We start from the raw sequence: 25343 nt of genomic DNA, 5'->3' as shown, positions 1-25343 counted from the left end.
GTTGATTTTAAAAGTTTCAGACTCTTTGTTCTTGTAGGAATTTCTTTCTTGGGGTCTAAAAGCTATAGCCCTGAGTTCAAAAAGCATTTTATGCATAAAAATAGTTTTTACAGTATTACTAATAGTAATTGTGAAAAACAGAACACTGTCCTATTATAGGAAAATTAAAGATTGAATTCTAAAACATTTATGTAATAAAATACTAATGATACACATTAGATGGTCTCCATGGGTTAACAATTTGGAGGTTTTTTTGTGTGTGTGTAAGTGAAGAAAACAATTCAAAATAGTATGTATATTAGCTGAGCATAGTGGTGTATGCCTGTAATCCTACCTACTCAGGAGGCCTAAGCCCAGGAGTTGGAGGCTGCAGTGAGCTATGATCACGCCACTACACTCCAGCCTGGGCAACAGAGCAAAGACCCTTTGTCTTTAAAAAAAAAAAAAAAAAAAAAAAAAGAGCCAGGCAAAGTGGATCACAAGGTGAGGAGTTCAAGACCAGCCTGGCCAAGATGGTGAAACCCTGTCTCTACTAAAAATACAAAAAAATTAGCCAAGCGTGGTGGTGGGCGCTTGTAATCCCAGCTACTCAGGAGGCTGAGGCAGAGAATTGCTTGAACCTGGGAAGCTGAGGTTGCAATGAGCCGAGATCACACCCCTGCAGCCTGGGCGACCGAGCAAGACTGTGTCTCAAAAAAAAAAAAGTAAAAATTGTTTTAAAACCGAGTGAAAGATACATAAAAGAAAAGACTAGCCAGGCACGGTGGCTCATGCCTGTAATCCTAGCACTTTGGGAACCTGAGGCGAGCGGATCATGAGGTCAGGAGTTTGAGACCAGCCTGGCCAACATGGTGAAACCCCATCTCTACTAAAAATACAAAATTAGCCAGGCATGGTGGCACGCGCCTGTAGTCCCAGCTAGTCAGGAGGCTGAGGCAGGAGAATTGCTTGAACCTGGTAGGCGGAGGTTGTGGTGAGCCAAGATTGCGCCACTGCACTCCAGCATGGGCAGCAGAGTGAGACTCTGTTTCCAAAAAAAAAAGAAAGAAAAGACTAAAAAGAAATATATGAAGATGTTATTAGTGTTTTGATTTTGAGTCAGTGGCGTGATTTTTTTTTATTTTAAAAATTAATTTTTTATTTTGAAGTGACAAGCCTGAGGATTCACAGATAATAACAGTGATTAACTTTTATGCAGATGTATGATTATAGTTTGGATATGTGGAGTTTGGGTTGTATGCTGGCAAGTATGATCTTTCGGAAGGAGCCATTTTTCCATGGACATGACAATTATGATCAGGTAATACATGTTATACCCATTGAAAAATTTACTGGTCTAATGCAATGATAGCCAGAACTGCCTATAATTTTCAGTTCACTGTTTGTTCAGCCACCCTGATATTGATCCTTAGATTGATGTTTTGGGAGCTACCAGCTTAGCCTTTTGAAATCAGACTTTCCCCCCTAGTCTTTGTCATTTGCATTGCTTGTTTTATTGTGAAGAATACATATAAATTGTCATCCAGATTTTTAAAATAGGACATTACCTTAGAATTCCCCTAATAAAACCTTATTCTCCAATATGGTGTTTTCTCCAGTATGTTAGCCCATATGTGGTATTTCTTGTGATCCTTTTGTCTCTTTATATGGGTTGAGTTATAGATGTTTCTTAAACTAACTCCACTTCCCCCTTGAAGAGCAAAGGGCTCTTTCATTCACAAGAACCTGGAATGATTCTAGGACCTTGTGGAAGGTACCATTGCCTTGTTCCCTTTGAGCACCATGTCCAATTTTAATGAGTCAAAGAATACAACCTGAATTCCATTAAAGTCAATAACTCTGTATCAAGTGTCATGCAGTACTGAGGAATACAGAAAAAAGAAAGAATAGTTCTTCCCTCAGATAGTTCATAGTTGATCTTGTAAGGGAGTCAAACAGACAACAAAATAGATTACAGTCATAACTTCAGAGTAGAAGTGTGGACAAGGCACAAAAGGCAGTAGTGGTGAGTAGTTTGAGTGTGCAGTGGGAACTTCCCAAAAGAAGTGACATCTTCAATTGGGTTTTGAGGGGAGAAAAATAAGAGTTCACCAGGGTGACATTTCAAGAGGAAGAAACCAGTTTTTAAAGTAGTTTGCTTTTTCTAACACTATCACATTGAGTTGAAGTCTAAACTGTTAGGAGGTAGCATTCATACCTATAGACATGATGACCCATTTATGTAAATTCAATCATTGTTAATTGTTGATTTGTTAATATAATATGCTTGTGGTATGGGTTTTTGTCTTTCTTTAATACTAGTTGGTGAGGATAGCCAAGGTTCTGGGAACAGAAGATTTATATGACTATATTGACAAATACAACATTGAATTAGATCCACGTTTCAATGATATCTTGGGCAGGTAAGTCATGAAACACAATATGTGCATCTGTGGCTTAAGCACTTTGAGAGTGAACTGGTACTTAGGATCTTCAAAACAGTTATGTTCTCTTTGCCAACACTGTCAGGATGTCAGTGGTCCAGTGCCACAGGATGCTGCATTGAGCAGGCCTCTGATAAAGGCATTGGATTGAATGGCCCTTTATTCAAATTAACTCACAGGAGTTTGATGGAGGGGTTATAGCTAGAGGATTCCTACAAAATGAATGAAGTATAGATTCTAGTAGAAGCGTTACAGTTGAGGCAAAAATCAAAATTTGCCTTGCTTCTTTAAGTGAAAAACCTCTCTCCAGGAGAAAGAAATTGAAGTAGAAAATGCATGCTTTAAGACTGATGTGCAGGCTGGGCACGGTGGCTTATATCTGTAATCCCAGAACTTTAGGAGGATCACTTGAGCCCAGGAGTTGGAGACCAGCCTGGACAACATAATGAGAACCTCGACTCCATGCATGGTGATGTGTGGCAGTAGTCCAGACTACTAGGAAGCTGAGGCAGGAGCTTCCCTTGAGCCCAGGAGGGAATGCTACAGAGAGCTATGAACATGTGGCTGCACTCCAGTCTGAAACCCTGTCTCAGAAAAAAAAAAAAAGGCTATATGCAGACAACCGACTCTTAACAGTAGTGACTAGATATAGTACTTATACACTTAACCACTTAACAGGAGGGAGATGGACTTTCCTGATGCAAAGGCTTTTGCTGGCCAAGTGGCAGAGATGCCAGGAATATGTGTGGGGATGGGAAATAGGCCTGGTGAGCCCAGCCACCTGACCCTCCTTGCTACACAAAAGCAGTCACGTCCTGTCAAGTAACCTGAATTACGTTTCTTAAAATTGAGAGGACTCAGATGTCTTTTTTTACTCTAGCTATGTTGTTTCCTGTCTCCAGTTAGCTTTAATGTCCCACTCAGTGGCAGAGTGGTGGAAGACTACTCTCTTGAGTTTGGATCCCTCTTTGCTTTTGTCTGGGCTATTAGCCACTAAGAAAAATGTAGGAATGAAATGTTGGGCTTCTGTGCCTACGTGGCCCATTTCTCATTCCCTCTTTTGGTCCTGCAGACACTCTCGAAAGCGATGGGAACGCTTTGTCCACAGTGAAAATCAGCACCTTGTCAGCCCTGAGGCCTTGGATTTCCTAGACAAACTGCTGCGATATGACCACCAGTCACGGCTTACTGCAAGAGAGGCCATGGAGCACCCCTATTTCTGTGAGTCTAGATATCTAGCCCACAGAGTTTGTGCAGACGCAGAGTCCTATAGAACAGAGTCGTAATCCCAGCTCCTGTCAGCTTGCTGCAAAGTTAATTCACCCACACTGAGCCTCAGATTCTTCCAGTGGGGATAGTGATGGCAACTACATTGCAGAATTATTGGAAGAATTCTTCTGTAACAGAATACATGACACAAGAGCATTCCTAAATAAACTTTCATACTGTGAGGATGACACTTCTCAGTGCCTCAGTCTGGAATGGTTGAATTAGAATACACAGCCCTGTATCTTTCCTGTCTCTAGTAATCATTCATTGGAAAGAGCTAATGAGGCTTACAAATCTTAAAATTGTATGAACACCTTGACTTAGATTTGTGAGTATAGCCACCTGTGCCATCCTAAGTGAAAATACCACTTAGACCCACCCCGTCCTCACTGTGATGTTAGCTGCAACATTACATTTTTCCTTCGGTGATAATGTGATGGTTTTGTACTGAATCATTTATACTTTTGCCCAATCTCCTGTACCTGAAGCAGACAGATAGGCTGATTGGGATAGAGAATGTGGTCATAGGCCTAACCTACATGGACCTATAGCTTTGGCCTACTTGGTACTGGGCTGTGGACACACTGGTAATATATTACCGTCTTTGCTGAGTTATAGTGTCTTGTCTCCATTAAACCTCAACAGGACCAGCTTCATTAAATTAGCTCTACTATAAATAATTACTTCATATTTCTACCATTTGATTGAAAGGTTAGCTTTTACCACAGTTTGATAGGAAAGCTATTTCTGTTTTTTACCACTTGTCTAATTCATGGTGAAGGCAATTGCCACCTTAAGTTCTTTGGGGAATAATGTAGAGTATAAATAAATCGCTGAATGAAGCTGGCTGCTTTCAGGCTTCCAGACCATTAGTTTAATCTTTCAAGCAAAACAGAACCTAGCCTTTTTGTCTCTTTTCTAGACACTGTTGTGAAGGACCAGGCTCGAATGGGTTCATCTAGCATGCCAGGGGGCAGTACGCCTGTCAGCAGCGCCAATATGATGTCAGGTCAGTTCATTGGTAAATTTTCTTTAAAAAAATGTGAAAGTCAATTACTGTTCTTAGCTTTGTGGTCTGATTTCTTGTGTACCTTCTCTTCTCTGTACTGGTGGCCTTACGACTTTTTTTTAACCAGGTTTCAGGATGCTTGACACTTGGTATACTTTAGTGATACTGTGTTGAGTGTGGTGTCCCCTTATAGGCTAGAATCCCAGCATTCCTGGCTGAAAATTTCTGGCATAGGGGCTTGAAAGTGCCAAGCCATGAAAAGGAAAAATACACCATTTCATCTTGTAGTTTGAAATGACAGTAGTTACATGGCCCTTAGAAACAATGTTAAGAAATGGGGTATACAGGTGGGGTTTATACATAGGTGTGTATGTGTACAAGGACAGTTCTGTGACATTTGCCAGAGCAACTATAGAGTGCCTATCAGTTGTAAAAACATAAGTAAAATGGTTTTTCATTACTGAATCATTGTGATGTGTAGTGAATTTTTTAGAGTACCCAGTTATTCCAAAGGAACTACAGGCACATAGCATAAGAATTATACATGTAGGCGGCCAGGTGCGGTGGCTCATGCCTGTAATTCCAGCACTTTGGGAGGCCGAGGTGGGCGGATCACGAGGTCAGGAGATTGAGACCATCCTGGCTAACAAGGTGAAACCCCATCTCTACTAAAAAAATACAAAAAAAAAAATTAGCCAGGCGTGGTGGCGGGCACCTGTAGTCCCAGCTACTCAGGAGGCTGAGGCAGGAGAATGGCGGGAACCTGGGAGGTGGAGCTTGCAGTGAGCTGAGATCACGCCACTGCACTCCAGCCTGGGCGACAGAGCAAAACTCCGTCTCAAAAAATAAATAAATAAATAAATAATTATACATGTAGGCAACATCCAAGTGAGTGCACATCTGGTAGTGAAGGCATTTACTTACATACCCTCAAATAATTGCTGTTGCCCTCCCCTTTTTTAAGAAAAAAACTAGCTCCCTTCTAGAATTTATCCCTTGAGTATCCTACCTCTGTACAGAGTAATGTATATCCAAACTTACTTGTAGCCTTATTTGTAATAACAAAACATTGAGAATAGCTATCAGTAGTAAACTGGTTAAATCAGTTATGGTATATCCATTTAATGGAATGTGATGCAGCCAGAGAAAAGAATGAATAAGAGTTTCATGTTCTGTTAGATCTCCAACTCCAATATAATAATGTGAAATTTAAAACGCAAGATGCAGGGCCAGGTGCAGTGGCTCATGCCTGTAATCCCAGCACTTTGGGAGGCTGAGGCAGGTGGATCACTTGAGGTCAGGAGTTTGAGACCAGCCTGGCCAGCATGGCGAAACCCCATCTCTACTGGAAATACAAAAAATTAGCTGGGCATGGTGGTGGGCGCCTTTAATCCCAGCTACTTGGAGGCTAAGGCAAGATAATCGCTTGAGGCCGGGCGCGGTGGTTCACGCTTGTAATCCCAGCGCTTTGGGAGGCCGAGGCGGGTGGATCACGAGGTAAGGAGATCGAGACCACGGTGAAACCCCATCTCTACTAAAAATACAAAAAATTAGCTGGGCGTGGTGGCGGGCGCCTGTAGTCCCAGCTACTTGGAGAGGCTGAGGCAGGAGAATGGCGTGAACCCGGGAGGCGGAGCTTGCAGTGAGCTGAGATCGCGCCACTGCACTCCAGCCTGGGTGAGAGAGCGAGACTCCGTCTCAAAAAATCAAAAATAAATAAATAAATAAATAAAAAATAAAGATAATCGCTTGAACGGGGAGGCAGAGGTTGCAGTGAGCCAAAATCACACCGTTGCCCTCCAGCCTGGGTGAGAGTGAGACTGTCTCAAAACAAAAGTGAGATGCAGAGCCCATGTCTAAGAGCAGGAGTGGAGAAGAATATATAATAACGTTCTCATACGTTATTAGAGCAGGAGTGGAGAAGAGTATATAATAATGTTCTCTTTTTTTTTTTTTTTTTTTTTTGAGCCAAGATCTTGCTCTGTGGCCAAGGCTGGAGTGCAGTGGCACAATCTCAGCCTCTGCAGCTTCCGCCTCCCAGGTTCAAGTGATTCTCACACCTCAACCTCCCAGGTAGCTGGGACTACAGGCACCTGCCATCACGCCCAGATAATTTTTGTATTTTTAGTAGAGATGGGGTTTCACCATGTTGGCCAGGCTGGTCTTGAACTCCTGACCTCAGGTGATCCGCCCACCTTGGCCTCCCAAAGTGCTGGCATTACAGGCGTGAGACACCTGGCCTTTGTATACTTTTTTGAACTTTTTGTATTTTGAACCATGTGAATGTATTACCTGTGTGTACACACACACACACACACAAAAACATGATTAGAGAGGTGGAAGAAATCAAATGGAAATAAATTCCAAAACACAAATTTTATCTTAGAAAGTGCTGTTTCCCCATTCAAATTGACTTTCAATAATTTTGAAAGCTGCCAGCTATCAAGACAGCATGGTGTAAGAACACATGAGCTTTGACTGCAGTCCTGTGCTGTTCAGTATGGTAGTGACTAGCCACGTGAGGCTATTTAATTACAATTGAATAAAATTTAAAATGTAGTTCCTCAGTTGCACTAGCCATATTTCAAGTGCTCAGCAGCCACATGTGGTTGGCTACTGGTCACCAGGGTGGACATCTCTGCCCTAGACAGGCCTGGGTTAGAATCCAACCATGGTTGCCACTTGCTAATCGTGTACTTTGGACAAACTCCTTAAATTGTCCAAGCCTAGATTTCTTTACCTGTCTCTTAAATTGATAAGGACTTGCCACTTTAACTTGAATTTGTGAAGATCAGACTTGAAGTATATGTAAAAATCCGGCTAAGAGATTCTGCTATGAGAAAGTGGTAAGATTGCCATGGTTGGTGTCTTTGGCTCACTGACAGCTCTTTTCTTTCAGGGATTTCTTCAGTGCCAACCCCTTCACCCCTTGGACCTCTGGCAGGCTCACCAGTGATTGCTGCTGCCAACCCCCTTGGGATGCCTGTTCCAGCTGCCGCTGGCGCTCAGCAGTAACGGCCCTATCTGTCTCCTGATGCCTGAGCAGAGGTGGGGGAGTCCACCCCCTCCTTGATGCAGCTTGCGCCTGGCGGGGAGGGGTGAAACACTTCAGAAGCACCGTGTCTGAACCGTTGCTTGTGGATTTATAGTAGTTCAGTCATAAAAAAAAAAATTATAATAGGCTGATTTTCTTTTTTCTTTTTTCTTTTTTTTTTTTTTTAACTCGAACTTTTCATAACTCAGGGGATTCCCTGAAAAATTACCTGCAGGTGGAATATTTCATGGACAAATTTTTTTTTCTCCCCTCCCAAATTTAGTTCCTCATCACAAAAGAACAAAGATAAACCAGCCTCAATCCCGGCTGCTGCATTTAGGTGGAGATTTCTTCCCATTCCCACCATTGTTCCTCCACCGTCCCACACTTTAGGGGGTTGGTATCTCGTGCTCTTCTCCAGAGATTACAAAAATGTAGCTTCTCAGGGGAGGCAGGAAGAAAGGCAGGAAGGAAAGAAGGAAGGGAGGACCCAATCTGTAGGAGCAGTGGACTGCCTGCTGGTCACTTACATCACTTTACTCCATAAGCGCTTCAGTGGGGTTATCCTAGTGGCTCTTGTGGAAGTGTGTCTTAGTTACATCGAGATGTTGAAAATCTACCCAAAATGCAGACAGATACTAAAAACTTCTGTTCATTAAGAATCATGTCTTACTGACCTAACCCTAAATCCAACTCATTTATAATTTTAGTTTTAGTTCAGTTGAAAATGTTGATACCTTCCCTCCCAGGCTCCTTACCTTGGCCTTTTCCCTGTTCATCTCCCAACATGCTGTGCTCTATAGCTGGTAGGAGGGGAAAGGCAAAATCTTTCTCGGTTTTCTTTGTCTTGGCCGTTTTGAATTCATTTAGTTACTGGGCATAACTTACTGCTTTTGGCAAAAGAAACAAACATTGTCTGTACAGGTTTCATGCTAGAGCTAATGGGAGATGTGGCCACACTGAGTTCCATTTTAAGCTTTCTACCTTCTTTTCCTCCGACCTTCCCCTTCCCTCACATGCCATCCAGTGAGAAGACCTGCTCCTCAGTCTTGTAAATGTATCTTGAGAGGTAGGAGCAGAGCCACTATCTCCATTGAAGCTGAAATGGTAGACCTGTAATTGTGGGAAAACTATAAACTCTCTTGTTACAGCCCTGCCACCCCTTGCTGTGTGTATATATATAATACTTTGTCCTTCATATGTGAAAGATCCAGTGTTGGAATTCTTTGGTGTAAATAAACGTTTGGTTTTATTTATCAAGGTTAGATTTAAGTTCCCTGTGTAAAGGTCTTGCTGGGTGGGTGTCTCATGTTCACATCTGAGGGGCCTGCAGCCCTGTACCGTGGAGGCTTCCCAAGGCCCCCATTTTTATACACCCCTTGTTCGACCCATGGTACCGGGCAGGGCAGAGAGGCCTTAAAAAAAAGCACCACAAGCCAAAGCGTCTCTGGGGATTAAGGATCCTTTGCCATAAAACTCATTTTGTGTCTCAGCAGTGCAGGGATTGGGGATGGAAAAAGTCGCCAGTTTTTGTGTGTTTGTGTGTGTGTGTAAAGTGGACTTTCCACTGCAATCCAACCACCTAAGTTTATCAGGTGCTTCACTGAGGAAGCCTAGTTTTTTAAGCACAATAGCAAAACCATCAGCTCTGTATTTTCTCCTGTCATTTCATTACAGTAGCTGCTTGTGGGAACTAGGAAAAATTCTTCCAACATATTTTAAGGCCTAAAATCTTAGTTCCCCATTCTCCTACCTTTATAGATTCACAGGCCTTTCTCGCCTAGGCATCATAGGTAAACGTAATTGTTTGGGGAGTTGAATTTAATGAACTTATCTAACTTTGTAACCCATCTTGGCTTTAGTAACTTTATCAAGGTGGTGGCTTTAGTGAATATAATGGTAAACTTTAGAGGACACTAAAGCCTCCTTTTATAGCGCTTCTCAACGATAGAGCTGAAGGGAAAACATTCTGACTGTGTGGCAGGGTGATTTTCTTCCTTATGACCACTTACAGTGGATATTTATTGTACTTGACCCTTTTATGCCCTAGAATGCTGTGAGGGTTACCATGTTGAATTTGTGCAGAAGCTAAAAGCACCAGATGTGCCAGAGATGCAATTTGTGATTATGTTTGCACTGGATTGTGATTTGAACAGGACACTTATAACTAATGAGTTCTTTCTTTTGAGGTGGGGAGAGGGTTGTAAATCAAGACTTCATACCCTATCCTTGTAGCTCGGAAATTTAGGTGTAGCTTAGGCTGATGCAGAGAGCTGCAGACAGCTGGACCTCCTTACACCCGTCAGACCTTGGAAGAAACCGAAGGTGAATGCAGAGGACTCTGAGGTGCCATCCAAGAGCCTTTTAAAATAAATAGAAGTTTTTAAAAATGCTACTTAGAGTCACTGCAGAAGCATGGAGAGAAAGAAAAAAAAAAGACCCAATTGGGTGGGGGGTTGGGGGGAGGCAAGGGTTTACAGAGTAACAACTTATGTGTTGTTGTAAATTACCTCATCTGTATACCTTGTATTGGGACACTTTATTCCTCAGCACTACCTGGGTCTGCATTGCTTAGATGGCAGGAAATGGAATGGCCAACATAAAAAGTTATGTTGGCAGTTACTCTGAAAGATTTTTTTAAAGTATTTTTAAACTTTGTTTGAAGTGGTCCCTCCCCTCTTCCTCTGCTTTTTTTTTAAGTTTGAAGCCAGAAGACCCTCCCCACCTTGATTTATTGGTTGTAATTGTATTGTAATTGGTATAACTAAAACATAACTGTGCTGGGAAGAAGTTGTGCCATGAAGGTCTTTAATTTTTTTTAATAAAAACATTTAAATAAATGAAATGTCCCTGCAGCCTGAGCAATATGCTTCTCCAACCGACACCGTGTGTGATAGATGGCTCAGTTTTCACGTTTTGAATTCTGTTTCTTATACTTGAAATGCCTGTCCAACTTACATAAGATAGATTAAATTGTTAAGAGTGGGACTGTCAGAGGAATATATTTTGTAAAGTAGATCCTCAGGTTATGGCTAATTACTATAGTCCTAAAGTAGCAGAGAAAATTAGAGATTGGTTGACAGATTTGGGAATTTTAATTTCTTCTTAGTTTTTAACTTTCATCTTTGCTTCACCTTTTGACAAGTATGGTTATAATTAGAATTGACCATTTAAGCATCTCTTGAAAAACCTAATTTTGTCCCCACCAGCAAATTCTCTCCCAAGATTGGAATTGGGTTTGCATAGTAGAGAGGCTGTCTTCCCAGGGCCTTTTCCTAAAGAAACACTTAACTAAAAAGGCTGTGTAGTAAGGTCATCCTCAGTTCCTTCCTCAAAAGATGAGTCTAAAATTTTTTTATCCTGAATCCTACTTCCCCCACTGTCATCACTTACCCTTGCCCTTCTTTTTCCTCAGAACACTTGAACTTTTGTTGTATTATTTTGTGTCTCCCCACTTGCATGTAAACTCCCTGGTGACCTTGCATGTCTTATGCAATCCTCATTAAAACCTTTTGTTTTGTTTTTTGTGGGTTCGTTTTCCCTCAGGATTGAGGAGTATTGAATGGAATGGCACAAGGAAAATGCTTAACACCCTACTTGGCTTGTAATAATAGGTGCTTAATAAATTGTAGTTCCACTCTCCACTCCATTGCCCCCCTTTTCTCTCCCTACACACACAACACACACACACACACACACACACACACACACACACACAGTAAATGGAAGTATTGTTGCATAAAGAGCATCTCAAAATCCTAAGAACTTTGCCCTTGAGTTTGCAGCTATAATTACAAGCCACAGGCCAGACTGAACTAACATGACAAGTAACTTTATTTAATGAGACCCTGATAAATAGGTATCTAAAGACTAAGGAATGATCCTGGCCAATTTAGTAGACTTAGATGCTGCAGTCTCCCTGCTTTTCCCCTGCTGTATTACCTGTATGTAATATAGGTTGAATATCCCCTATCCAAAATGGTTGGGACCAGAAGTGTTTTGAATTTTTTTTGGAATATTTGCAGAATACATACCAGGTCAATATGCCTAATCTGAAATTTGAAATATTCCAAATAGCATTTACTTTAAGCATCATGTTGATGCTCAGAAAATTTCAGATTTTTGAGGATTTTATATTTTCAAATTAGAAATGCTCAACGTGTAATACGAAATCCAGACTATTCTCCAAGTAAAACATATGTAGATGGTGTCACAAGATGTTCTGGACTCAATCCTATGTAAATAAGTACTTCCCAGACTTTATAGCTCTCCTTTGATTCTGTGCTAAATTTAACCATCAGAGAAGCAATGTAATGTTACTGCAAGTGGTCTACCTCTAATAGAGTTCTGTCTGGCAGTGTGATTTTTTTGATCAGTTAACCTCTCTGAATCTTTTCTTCACAGGTGATTTAAATTGTTATTGTAAAACATTTTAGGCATGTACCAAATTATAAAGAAAGCTGTAACACATCCATAATCCTACCACCCAAGTTGAATTTCCATTACCAATACAGACCAAGCCCCCTTTTTGCCCTTTTTTGGTGATACCCTCTTCTTCCTTCCTTCCCCAGAGGTCCCAGTATTTCCTATCTGTTAAATTGGGGTATAAGTACTGATTTCATAGAGTGGTTGTTCAGATTCTATGACAGATGCCTGGCATATGGTAGAGTTACACCAAATGTTGGTTTCTCTTCTAAATTGTATAGTTGTGCAGACTATGTACAGTAAAAGGATGCTACATTATAGGGAGGCCATAGATGTTTGCATTTGGAAAATCTCTGACTCTTTTCCAGCAGATGGCAGTAAAGTGTTTTTACTAGAAGAAGAAATATCCAAGCATTAAACATGACAGGTTTTCAACGGGTACAAGTCAAGTTTCTGATTGCATGAAGGCCAGCATTGCCTTGTTCCCACTCCCTCTACGGAAAGCCAGATATTTTGCACTGTAGCAAATTACAAACTGGATTTGTCTCCCTGTGGCCCTAATCACTAGAAGTTTTTTGTTTGTTTTGTTTTTTGAGACGAGTCTTGCTCTGTTACCCAGGCTGGAGTGCAGTAGGGCCATCACGGCTCACTGCAGCCTCAACCTCCCAGGCTCAGGTGATCCTCCCACCTCAGCCTTCCAGGGACTACAGGCACGAGCCATCATGCCTGGCTAATTTTTTTTTTTTTTTTTTTTTTTGTAGAGATGAGGTTTTGCCATGTTGCCCAGGCTGGTCTTGAACTCCTGAGCTCAACAGTCTACCTGCTTTGGCCTCCCAAAGTGCTGAGATTACAGGCATGAGCCACCACACTTGGCCCACTAGGGATTCTTATTGGCCTCAATGTGAGAAGCCCTTCCCCAGGTACCTCCAAATGGAAGCTTATAGGATGGTCAATCCATTTCTTAGAGAAGTTCCTGAGGGGATTGAGTATTTCTGAGTCAGCTTCACTCTTGCATCATCTGCTTTGACAGTTTTCTTGGCTCCTGTAATGAGAAAAAGGGGAAAAAAAATGCAGCAGCTGCTGAGGCTGGCTTCCTGATCCCACCCTGGGAATCAGAGTCTCAGCTATATCTGGAAGGAGAGGACCTTGCTTCTGTGTGTTGAACAGTTCCAAGAACTCCATGGTGAACTTCCTATGAAGAACCCTCCATAACCCTCAACCCTTCAAACCTGACAGTATACCTCATTCTGTTCCTCCATCTCTGGCATTCCTCACCCACCCACGCTGACTGGTCTTTCCAAAGTTCATTTCTATAATATAGGATGTCTTTGGTTTCAACAAACATTTGTAAGTGCCCCTGAGCCTGGTCCTTTGCTGTACACTGGGGATTGAGAGGTGAGACACAAGCCCATGGGGTCATGTATGATAATTAGAAAAGTGAAAAAATTGTGTATATGGGATAATTCCAACTGTTAAAAAAAAAAAAATCCTAGGAAAAATGCAAATGCCTATTTCAGAGAAAGAAACGGAAATCCCAAGGTGGCAAAAAGGAAGGCAGAATTCATCCTGAATATAAGTGGGGTTTTTTTGTTTTGTTTTGTTTTTGAGACAGGCATGGGATTACATGCACCACCATGCCCAGCTAATTTTGTATTTTCAGTAGAGACGGGGTTTCTCCATGTTGGTCAGGCTGGTCTTGAACTCCCGACCTCAGGTGATCCGCCTGCCTCGGCCTCCCAAAGTGGTGGGTTTACAGGCGTGAGACACTGCGCCCAGCCTAAGTGGGTATTAAAGTCACAGTGCCTCCAAGACACTAGGTCTGGGTATAGGTGGGCCTCAGGCTATGGACTAGGGTTTGAATGCCCCCAGGGAGGTAGGACACAGACTCCGGGCTTTCTAAGATAGAAACTGAAACAATGCTGTGGCACTTGGAAAGGCTGCAAGGGCAGGATTGAGGTGGTGGGGGCGGTAAAAACTGGAAGAATACTAGCTGTTGTTGCCTCTGGGAGATGAGGTTAAGATACCCCGAAAGGCCCACACACCTGCGGTTGGAACACTTTGGGAGCCGGGATTCCCAGACCAGCCTGGACAACATGGTGAAAACCCATCTCTACAAAAAATAGATTAGCTGAGTGTGGTGGTGTGTGCCTGTGTCCTAGCTACTGGGGAGACCAAAGGATGAGAATTAATTGCCTGAGCCCAAGAAGTCGAGGCTGCAGTGAGATGTGATTGTGCCACAGTACTCAAGCCCAAGTGACGGAGCAAGACCCTATCTAAAAAAATTGTTTTAAAGTCACAGAAGCTGGGCGTGGTGGCTCATACCTGTAATCTCAGCTCTTTGGGAGGCTGAGGCAGGAGGATTGCTTGAGGCCAAGAGTTGGAGGCCAGCCTGGGCAACATAGGGATACCCTGTCTCTACCAAAATTAAAAATTAGCTGGATGTGGTGGCACATGCCTGTAGTGCTAGCTACTCTGGAGGCTGAGGCAGGGGGATCACTTGAGCCCAGGAGTTCAAGGCTGCAGTGAGCTATGATAGTGCCACTGTACCCCAGACTGAGCAACAGAGTGAGACCCTGTGTATAAAAGAAGTTGTTATTAATTGAAAAAAAGATTTAACAGGCTGGGTGCAGTGGCTCACACCTGTAATCTCAGCACTTTTGAGAGGTGGAGGCAGGCGACTCACTTGAACTCGAATTCAAGGCCAGTCTGGGAAACATGATGAAACCTTATCTCTACAAAAAATACACAAATTAGCTGGGCATGGTGGTGCATGCCTGTAGTCCCAGCTACTTGGAAGGCTGAGATGGAAGAATCGATTGAGCCCAGGAGATTGAGGCTGCAGTGAGCCATGATGTCACCACTGCACTCCAGCCTGTGCAACATAAGGAGACCCTGACTCCAAAAAAAAAAAAAAAAAAAAAAAAAAAAAAAGTAACAGAAAAACTCGCTAGTTGCTGGGCATGGTGGCTCATGCCTGTAATCCAGCACTCTGGGAGACCGAGGCGAGTGGAACACCTGAAGTCAGGAGTTTGAAACCAGACGGAACAACATGGTGACACCCTGTTTCTACTAAAAAATACAAAAATTAGCTGGGCATGGCGACGTGTGCCTGCAGTCCCAGCTACTTGGGAGGCTGAGGCAGGAGAATTGCTTGAGCCTGGGAGGTGGCGGTTACAGTGAGCTGAGATCACGTCAGTGTACTCCAGCCTGGGTGACAGAACCAGACTCCATCTAAAAGAAAAAAAGAAAAACTCACTAGGAAGGAATCTTGAAGTCTTGGAGAAGAGAGAATGGCCCATGAGGCCTCAGAGGAGGGGCTGCCCGAACTGGCTAGGGAGAGGCCCAGCCTAACAAGTTTCAGCTGCCAAGGCCCATGCCTGGCATCAGAACCCTGTCTCCTGGCTCAATTTTGCTTGCGGGGCTGCTTTTGCATAGCTGTGTTAACCAGGAGTCTGTCCAGGTTCCTAGCCAGTCATTGCAGATAAATTTTTTCTTTCTCTTGCTTTTGCTCTCTGTCTAGTCTTAGTCTCACAAATTTCTAAGGCAACTGTATATAGTTCAGCTGATGTAGATCAAGTTCAGCCCAAGCAGCTGTTTTTCAGGTTGTGGGTCGGCTGGGCTAGACACCTCCATGTGAATTGGATTCAGGTTTGCCCAATGTGGCAGAAGTTGCAGCAGCTACCCAGGGCGTGCTCTTCTCATGGATCACAGAAACATATAAGAGACCAAATGAAATCACACAAGCACATTTCAAGCCTCTGCTGTGTCACAAGCACCATCATCCCATTGGTGAAAGCAAATCACACAGCCAAGCCCAACATCAGTGCAGTAGGGAAGTATAGAGCCTGTGTTGGGAAAACTTTATGAGGTTGTAAGGCAAAAGGTGTGTATGTTTAGTCTTTTTACAGGGGAATGAAGAAACAAACCAATAATGCAATCAGCCATACTATTAATATATATCAGTAGGAACAGAAGGCAACCACATATAACATCTATGTGTGTATGTATATATGTGTGTGTGTGTGTATGGAAAAGATTACACCAAATTTTTTTTTTTTTTTTTTTGAGTCGGAGTCTTAACTCTGTCACCCAGGCTGGAGTGCGGTGGCATGATCTCGGCCCACCACAACCTCCACCTCCCAGGTTCAAGCGATTCTCCTGCCTCAGCCTCCCAAGTAGCTGTGATTATAGGCACATGCCACCACACCCGGATAGCTTTTGTATTTTTAGTAGAAACGGTTTCACCGTGTTGACCAGGCTGGTCTGGAACTCCTGACATCAAGTAATCTGCCTGCCTCGGCCTCCAAAAGTGCTGAGATTATAGGCGTGAGCCACCATGCCCAACTGAGAGTACTTGTTTTCAAGCAACAAAAATTGAGAATCAGTCTTTGAGACTCCATGGCCAGAAACAACACAACATTCCACTGTACACAGGGTGCTTCTGGGGGTCCTCAGTGTTGTGTTTATTGGGGTGGTAGTTACATGTTGTATTTGCTCTATAATTATTTGTTAAACTCTCCATTTATGTTTGGGGCACTTCTCAGTATATTTGCTAGAGTTCAAATGTTTAAAAGTTTACAAAATAAAAGGAAAACTGAGCAGAGTAAGACAAGCCAAAAAAGTATTAACTCAGCAGGAATGGGAAAAGTTATGAAAGGAGGGAAAACTAAATATCATACTGCTGGTTCAGCTGTGATTAGAATTTACATAGTCTTAGTGGAAACACTGAATACTGGTCTAACCAGGATTACAGTATGATTACAATAGAAAGAGGAGTGATGGGAAATGCTGGCATGTGCGGTAGTGTTGGTAACAGGACAAGCGATCTAAGCTCTAAACTCATCATTTATAAGGGGAACTAATGCCTAAAATTGAAAAATCAAACAGTTGCATGTTATTTTGAGATTTTTAAAGTTATTGTTAACATAGTAGCAGTATTTACTTTTAAAACTATATTTATGTATTACTCTGGTGAAAAAGCAACTACATTTTAATAAATGGATATTTATCTTGAATGCATCCACTTTCCACCATTCCAGTTGCCAAATTCCTCATCCCAGCCACCATCATCTCTTGCTTGGAGTATCATTGCAGATAACTGGTCTTGATGCCTTCCCATCTCGTCTCAATTCCTGATTCATCTGACACCTGCAACCAGAGATCTTTCAAAAATAAATATTCTAGGCCAGGCACAGTGGCTCAAATCTATAACCCCAGCATTTTGGGAGGCCAAGGCCCAGTGATCACTTGAGGCCTGGGTAACACAGCGAGTCCCCTTTTCTACAAAAAATAAAAGTGAAAACATTAACTAGTGTGGTGGTGTGTGCCTGTAGTGCTAGCTACTGGGGAGGCTGGGTGGGAGGATCCGTGGAGCCCGGGAGTTGGAGGCTGCAGTGAGCTATGATCACACTACTCTCAGTGAGACCTGGGTGACAGAGTGAGACCCTCTCTCTTAAAAATAATAAATAAATAAATTTTATCTCAGTCCCTTGCTTAAAAGCCTTTCAAAGACTAGATGGCAGGCAATGTTGTTGTCTCCTCCTAAGGGAGTCATTCCTCCCTTCCTCTTTGTTGACAGAGCCCCAGTTTGAGGGACAGCGGGATATCCACCCTGCTGCTGTGAGACTCGGGCAGTTGTGACTGGTTTAGAGGTGGACACACAGGGAGAGGTCTTCTGGAAAAGGTCTTATGGAGAGCTGAGATCAGAGGATGATCAACTGGCTTCAAATCTAAGGAGAGACAGGCACAAAATGGAAGAGACGACATGGGCACTGGTTACCTGGTAAACACAAGTGGCCACTGGTGAGGGACTGGGTCATGGAGATTGCAGGAGTCTACCCTTTTCAGGGTTTTTCACCATGAACCCCACTGGGAGCACACAGAAGATTGGAGGAAGTTTTAATAAAATGTCTCAAGATCTGGAAGAAGACAATGACAGCCACTGTGAAAGGATCACAGTGCTCCACCCAGACCCTTCCCTGTATCCCCTACTGAACAAAAGCCTTAGTCTGTGGAGGGAAGGACACCGAATCCTGTCACCCCCTTGGATGAAGCCCCCTTGCATCTGGGGGAATGAAACAGGAACAAAATAAAACTTTCCCTGGGCAGGAGCAGGAATACACACTGGGCCCAGAACTGGGGGAGGAACAGGACCACTAAGGAGACCCTAACCCCAAAATCCAGAGACACAAAGGGCCTAACAGAGACTGAGACTTGATCACAACAGAAAATTCCCTCCTCCTCCACTGGCCAATGGTAAGCTGACAAGCCTTGAGTAAAAAGTAAAAATGTTATAGGAGACGGACAAGAGCATGGGAAGAAGACCCTCTCTGAGGGTCACAAAGGGAGGACCTAAAGCTGAGCAGGGAGCACACATGGAAGGAGGAAAATCCCTCTCTCAGGCCAGCCCGCACCCTCAGTCCAGGGTGTCATTGGAGGAACTTGAAGCTTCTGCATTGTGGGTAACCATAGCAACAATAAACCTCAAACCTAGCCCAACTCTGTTTTTTATTATTTATTTTTTAGAGACAAGGTCTTGTGCTGTTGCCCAGGCTGAAGTGCAGTGGTGTGATCGCAGCTCACTGCAGCCTCAAACTCCTGGGCTCAAGCAATCCTCCTGCCTCAGCCTTTGTAGGAGATCGGTCAGGGTGGTGGGAGAAATTATAGGAAAGACACAAACCTTCTTGGAAGGCTGAGAGGTTTTGCAAACACTTCGGAAGGAAGTCATGGCTGAAGGCAGCCAAATTCTTATCTGGAGCCTGACAGCAAAGGGCAGATAACAAGGGAATTGTATGGGAACTTATCTAGATAAATTTGTTTATTCCTGTGTCCAGAAACCAACCTTTGATCGCTCACACACAGGACTGCTCTCTACTCGGGATGTTGACAATGTTTATTACCCATAAATTGTGTTTGCTCCAAGCCTTTGTCATTAAATTTGTACTAAATAAATGTGAGGGCCACCAGCTTAAGGGGACTGCTAACTCTCTTCGGCCCCTAGTGCCGGCAGTCCCCTAGCCTGCTCTTTCACTGAATATCTGTGTCTGAGTACTCCTTTCATCTGTCACTCAGCCAGAGTCTGTGGGACAGACTTGGCAGGTGATTCCCTGTGTGAGGAATGCTGCAACATATCACGACGGAACCCTCGAAAATGAAGGTGAAGAGACTGCACAGTCAGTAAGTCATTGGTGCCTGTTCAGCATTTCCAAGTTCAAGGGAATTGCTCAAGCTAGGGACGATCATCATGGGATGACAGTTGTCATTATGGGACGACAGTTGTCAGCTCAACAGCAACAGTATATAAAAGTAGTAAAACAGCTGCTGAAAGTTAGCAGAGCCTCAGTTTCACAGGCTCAATTATGGGACCTAATGCAAACTGTTGTTTCCCATAACGCATGGTTCTTGGAAGAAGGTACGCTAGACGTAGAGCTCTGGGAACAAGTGGGGAGAAATCTTAACGTCATGCACAAGGGCAATGGGTCCCAGTAACATCTTTAACGTTATGGGCTTTAGTTAGGACTGCTTTGGTCCCACTCTACACAGAAGAGCCTTAAAAAGTAAGGGAGGTGGAACCGTCATCTACCCTATGGTCTCCTCCTCCTCCCTCAGCCCTGCCATTAACAGGCAAAAAAAAACAAGAGGAAACGGAGGTTTTGCCTGAGCCCCCTCCTCCAATAAATTGGAAAAAAGACAAGGGATACACTACAGTTTTGGGACCCTGTCTTAGGCAAGCGGCATCAGAAGGGGAGCTCTTAGCCTGCCCGGTAATGCAAGATCGACAAGGCAATCAGGTATATGAACCCATTTCTTTTGACATTTATAAAGAGATAAGAAAAAAAATTAAAGAAAATGGAGCTGCTAGCCCATTTATGAAAGGAATAATTGAAGCCATAGCAGACAACTTCTTTTGATGCTTATAAAGAGATAAGAAAAAGCATTAAAGAAAACGGAGCCGCTAGCCCATTTACAAAAGGAATAATTGAAGCCATAGCAGACAACTTCCATATCACCCCTGGGACTGGTCAGTGCTAGCTAAAACAACTTTAAAGGCCAGTCAGTACCTCCTCTGGAGGGCAGAATTTGATAAATTGTGTGAACAGCAAACCTTTCTAATAATGGCCACTGTTATTCCTCCCCTACCCCTGACATGGCTCTCTCAAAATCCTATTTGGGTAAAAGAGTAGCCTTTAAAGAGAGAGAAATTACAAAAAGCCCATGAATTAGTTGAAGAACGATCAAAAGCTGGCCATATAGAACTGTCAAACAGCCCTTAGAATTCGCCCATTTTCGTCATTCCCAAAAGGTCTGGCAAATGGAGATTTTTGCATGACTTACAGGCTATCAATACTAATTTGCAACCTATGGGGCCCCTTCAACAGGACCTCCCTTCCCCCTTGAGGTGATTCCTCAAGATTGGCCTATAGTCATTATTGACTTAAAAGACTGCTTTTATACTATTTCCCTTGCAGAACAGGACAGAGAAAAATTGGCATTTACAATACCAGCTATCAATAATGAGAGGCCAGCTCGCTGATTTCATTGGAAAGTACTTCCTCAAGGGATGCTGTTCAGTCCTACCATGTGTCAGTATCATGTAAATCAGGCTTTGCTTCCCAGTGGAAAAGAGTTTCCTAGTTGCAAGATTATTCATTTTATGGATGATATTTTACTAGCCGCCCCAACAGAACCAGTGCTTTTAAGTTTATATGCCTCTGTCGTAAAGAATACACAGTTAAGTGGTTTAATCATAGCACCTGAAAAAGTACAATTGGAAATATCTTGGATACATGCTAACTTCTAGTCAATAAGACCTCAAAAGGTTAAATACTAGCGATTTACACACCTTAAATGATTATCAAAAATTACTGGGCAATATTAATTGGCTTCGCCCCATGTTGGGCATAACTACTGATAAGTTACAAAACCTGTTTTCTATCCTAAAAGGCAATACAGCCCTAGACTCTCCCAGGTATTTGACTCCTGCAGCAAAAAGGGAAATTGAGGAAATAGAGCAAGCTATTTCTCAGAGGCAACTATATCACATAGACCCACAATATTCAGTTCAGTTGTCTGTTTTTCCTACTAAACATTCCCCAACAGTATTAATAGGACAGATGACCCCAGGATTACGCTTCCTAGAATGGGTTTTTTGCTCACATACCAGGACTAAAACATTATCTTCCTATATCCGGTTAGTTAGTGAAGTCATCTATACAGGCCGCAGACAGTGCAATCAGTTGCTAGGTTATGCCCCTGATGTCATAAGAATTCCTTTGAGTAAAAGGCAATTTGGATCAGTATTGCCCCTATCTCTAGATCTTCAGATAGCACTCTCGATTACACAGGCCATATAGAGCATGCCCTTCCTGCTGACAACCTAATTCAGTTCTTATCTCGTACTCCTGTAGTTGTACCTACAAAAGTAGTTCACTCCCTCATACCCCAATGCTTTAACACTTTTTACTGATGGCTCTGGTAAAAACAGAAAAGTGGCTATTTGGTGGAGACTGCATAATTTCCTCACTCATTCTGGATTTACTAGCACTCAGAGAGCTGAGGTTGGAGCCTTAATATTGCCCCTGGAGAACTTTTCCGCTCTGCCTATCAATATTAGTGACTCTGCTTACTCTGTTTATGTATTGCAAAACCTTAAAACAGCCCTCATTAAGTCCACTCTCAAGCCCACCCTGTGTGTAGTTTTTCTTTAACTTCAGCAGTTGCTGGATCAACATACACATCCTATTTTTATCACACATATTCGAGCCCACAGCTCACTGCCTGGCCCACTGGCTTATGGCAATGAACAAGCAGACCTGCAAGTTATGACGTCACTGCTTGACCAAGCCACGCAGTTGCATCAATTTTTCCACCAAAATTGGAAGAACTTAACTAAACAATTTCAACTTACCCAAAGACTAGCTAAACAAATTATCCTGCAATGTCTGGATTGCCAGCTCACAGGCATGTCCCCTCCTTTAACAGGCATTAACCCTAGAGGACTAGAACCTAATCAGTTATGGCAAACAGATGTTACTCACGTCCCTGAATTTGGAAAACTAAGATATGTACATGTATCCATTGATAACTATTCTCACCTAATTAGCACACATGCTCTTCCTGGAAAGTCCACCCGATATGTTATTAAACTCTTCTCTTAACTTTTGTGTTTATGGGGCAGCCCACAAAAATTAAAACTGATAATGGTCTGGCTCGTGCCAGCTCACAATTTCAACAATTTTGTCACACGTGGAACATCCAGCATTCCACAGGCATCCCATATAACCCCCAAGGACAGGCCATAGTAGAACGTGTCCACTCTTAAAAATATGCTCAAAAAACAAAAAAGGGGGAGTATGAGTAAGGACCCTGCAACACTACTAGCAAAAGCCTTATTTACCCTTAATTTCTTAAATTTAAATGATAAATTTCAATCAGCTATAGAAAAGCACTTTGCTAAAACCTCTCAAGACATAAAACCCACAGTTTTTTTTTTGTTTTTTTTTTTTTTGAGACAGAGTCTCGCTCTGTCGCCCAGGCTGGAGTGCAGTGGCGCAATCTCGGCTCACTGCAAGCTCCGCCTCCCGGGTTCACGCCATTCTCCTGCCTCAGCCTCTCCAAGTAGCTGGGACTACAGGCGCCCGCCACCACGCCCGGCTAATTTTTTTTTTGTATTTTTAGTAGAGACAGGGTTTCACCGTGGTCTCGATCTCCTGACCTCGTGATCCGCCCGCCTCGGCCTCCCAAAGTGCTGGGATTACAAGCGTGAGCCACCGCACCCGGCCAAAACCCACAGTTTTATGGAAAGATGTAAACAGTAATGTATGGTGTGGTCCAAATGAGTTGCTAACATGGGGAAGAGGATATGTTTGTGTTCACATCACCTCAGGTCCTCTTTGGATTCCAGCACAACACATCAAACCTTAACATGGCGTGGCTAGGACCCAACCTGGTACCAGAAATGAAGGAAATGTCCCTGCAGGACCCACAGCCCTGGATGATGCAGCTTCCTCAGACGACACAAGCTCCGGACATTACCTGGGGGACGCTGAAGAAGACAACTTAGGAGGCTGAACGAATCCTGCCCCGGACACAAACACCATTCTCTCCAGATAATTTATTCCTTACTATGCTTTATTAACCTTGTTTAATTCCCTCACTCTGCCTGCAACCAGTACCTGCTATGCTCTATTGGGCCCATCTTCTAAATCTGCTTCTCTTCCACCCTATTACCTGGGCGGACACCCGCTTCCCAGCCTCTAATAACATAACCGCTTGGCTGGAAGGGGTTAACATACCCCCAGTGGGGTTCCCTAGTAATGGCACACATTGAACTGAGGTGGCAAGTAACACTGCATGTCACTCCCTGATTGGAAAAGAATGTTACTGATTATATTCATGTTTATCTTATGTTATTTACTAATTCTAGGATGCAAAGCCGAAATACAAGCAGTGACCGCTACACCTGACAAATCTGTTGCTGCACATCTGTACTCTTCAATTAACAAAAGCTGATGCAAAAAACAGAAAAGGGGGAGATGTAGGAGATTGGTCAGGGTGGTGGGAGAAAGTATAGTAAAGACACAAACCTTCTTGAAAGGCCAGGAGGTTTTACAAAAGCTTTGGAAGGAAATTATGGCTGAAAGCAGCCAAATTCTCTTATCTGCAGCCTGAGAGCAAAGGGCAGATAACAAGGGAATGTAAAGAAACTTATTTAGATAAATTTGCCTACTCCTGTCTCCAGAAACCAACCTTTAATCATTTGCATGCAGGACTGCTCTCTACTCAGGGGGTCAACAATGTTTATTACCCACAAATTGTGTTTGCTGCAAGCCTTTGTCATTAAATCTGTACTAAACAAATGTGAGGGCTGCTGGCTTACGGGAACTGCAAATTCTCTTCGGCCCCTAGTGCTGGTAGTCCCCTATCCCGCTCTTTCACTGGGTATCTGTATCTGAGTACTCCTTTCATCCATCGCTCGGGCAGAGTCTGCAAGACAGACTCAGCAAGCCTTCCCAGTAGCTAGGACAACAGGCATGCACCAAAAATGCCTAGGTAATTTTTATTATTTTTTTGTAGAGATGGGGTTTCACTATGTTGTCCAGGCTGATCTCAAATTCCTGTGTTCAAGCAATCTTCCTGCCTTGGCCTCCGAAAGTGCTGGGATTACAGTCATGAGCCACCCACCCAGCCTATCACAACTCCTAACTAGGTTAATTCAAACCCCCACACTAAAGGCCTAACAGAAGGAAAAGTGTGCCCATTTCTACACAAAATCCATTTCCCTGGGCCTCTACTATCCTACACAAGATGTCCAACTTTCACCAACACTTATAAAGCAAGAGATAAATGACATAATCCCAAGAGACAAAGCAATCTTCAGAACCAAACACAGATGTCAGAGCTATCTGATACAGAATTTCAAATAACTAATATGGTAAAAGGTCTAACAGTAAAAGTAGACAACATGCAAGATCAAAAATGCAATCTCAGTAGAGAGATGGAAGCTATGAGAACCAAATGGAAGTGGTCAAAATAAGAAACACACTAACGGCCGGGCGCAGTGGCTCACGCCTGTAATCCCAGCACTGTGGGAGGCTGAGGTGGGCAGATCACGAGGTTAGGAGATGGAGACCATCCTGGCTAATGCGGTGAAACCCCCTCTCTACTAAAAATACAAAAAATTAGCCGGGCGTGGTGGTGGGCACCTGTAGTCCCACCTACTCAGGAGGCTGAGGCAGGAGAATGGTGTGAACCTGGGAGGTGGAGCTTGCAGTGAGCCGAGATTGCGCCACTGCACACCTGGGCGACAGAGCGAGACTCCGTTTCAAAAAAAAAAAAAAAAAAAAAAAGAAACACACTAACAGACATGAGGAATGCCTCATGGAGCTCATCAGTGGATTTGACACAGCCAAGGAGAGAATGAATGAACTCAAAGATAGATCACGATAAATTATTCAAAAGGGAACACTGGGGAAAATGGGTGGAGGGAAAAAAAAACTGTCAAAAGAGAACATCCAAGAGTTGTGGGACAATATCAAACATTCAAACATGTATAGTTAGATTCCCAGAAGAACGGAGAGAGAACAGGAAAAGAAACATTTGAAGAATTAAAGGCTGAGAATTTTTCAACATTAAGAACAGCACAAAATCCATGAAGCTCAGAGAACATGCAGAATAAACATAT

General features: G+C 43.1%; 1 protein-coding gene across 1 annotated transcript in view; it reads left to right on the top strand.

Annotated features, from left to right (window-relative positions):
* CSNK2A1 (casein kinase 2 alpha 1) overlaps positions 1-10580 on the top strand; it is a 63476-nt gene extending 52896 nt beyond the window's left edge. The window contains exons 9-13 of the mRNA XM_003273460.4: positions 1199-1300; positions 2302-2402; positions 3496-3644; positions 4615-4701; positions 7601-10580. Of these exons, the coding sequence (XP_003273508.1) occupies positions 1199-1300; positions 2302-2402; positions 3496-3644; positions 4615-4701; positions 7601-7716 (555 nt within the window). The 3' untranslated portion in view covers positions 7717-10580. The remainder of the gene's footprint in view (positions 1-1198; positions 1301-2301; positions 2403-3495; positions 3645-4614; positions 4702-7600) is intronic.
* The last annotated feature ends 14763 nt before the right edge of the window (positions 10581-25343 follow it).

This window comes from Nomascus leucogenys, chromosome 13, assembly GCF_006542625.1.
Source record: "Nomascus leucogenys isolate Asia chromosome 13, Asia_NLE_v1, whole genome shotgun sequence".
In the NCBI taxonomy this organism is placed as follows: Eukaryota; Metazoa; Chordata; class Mammalia; order Primates; family Hylobatidae; genus Nomascus; species Nomascus leucogenys.
This window is presented reverse-complemented; position numbering and strand designations above follow the sequence as displayed.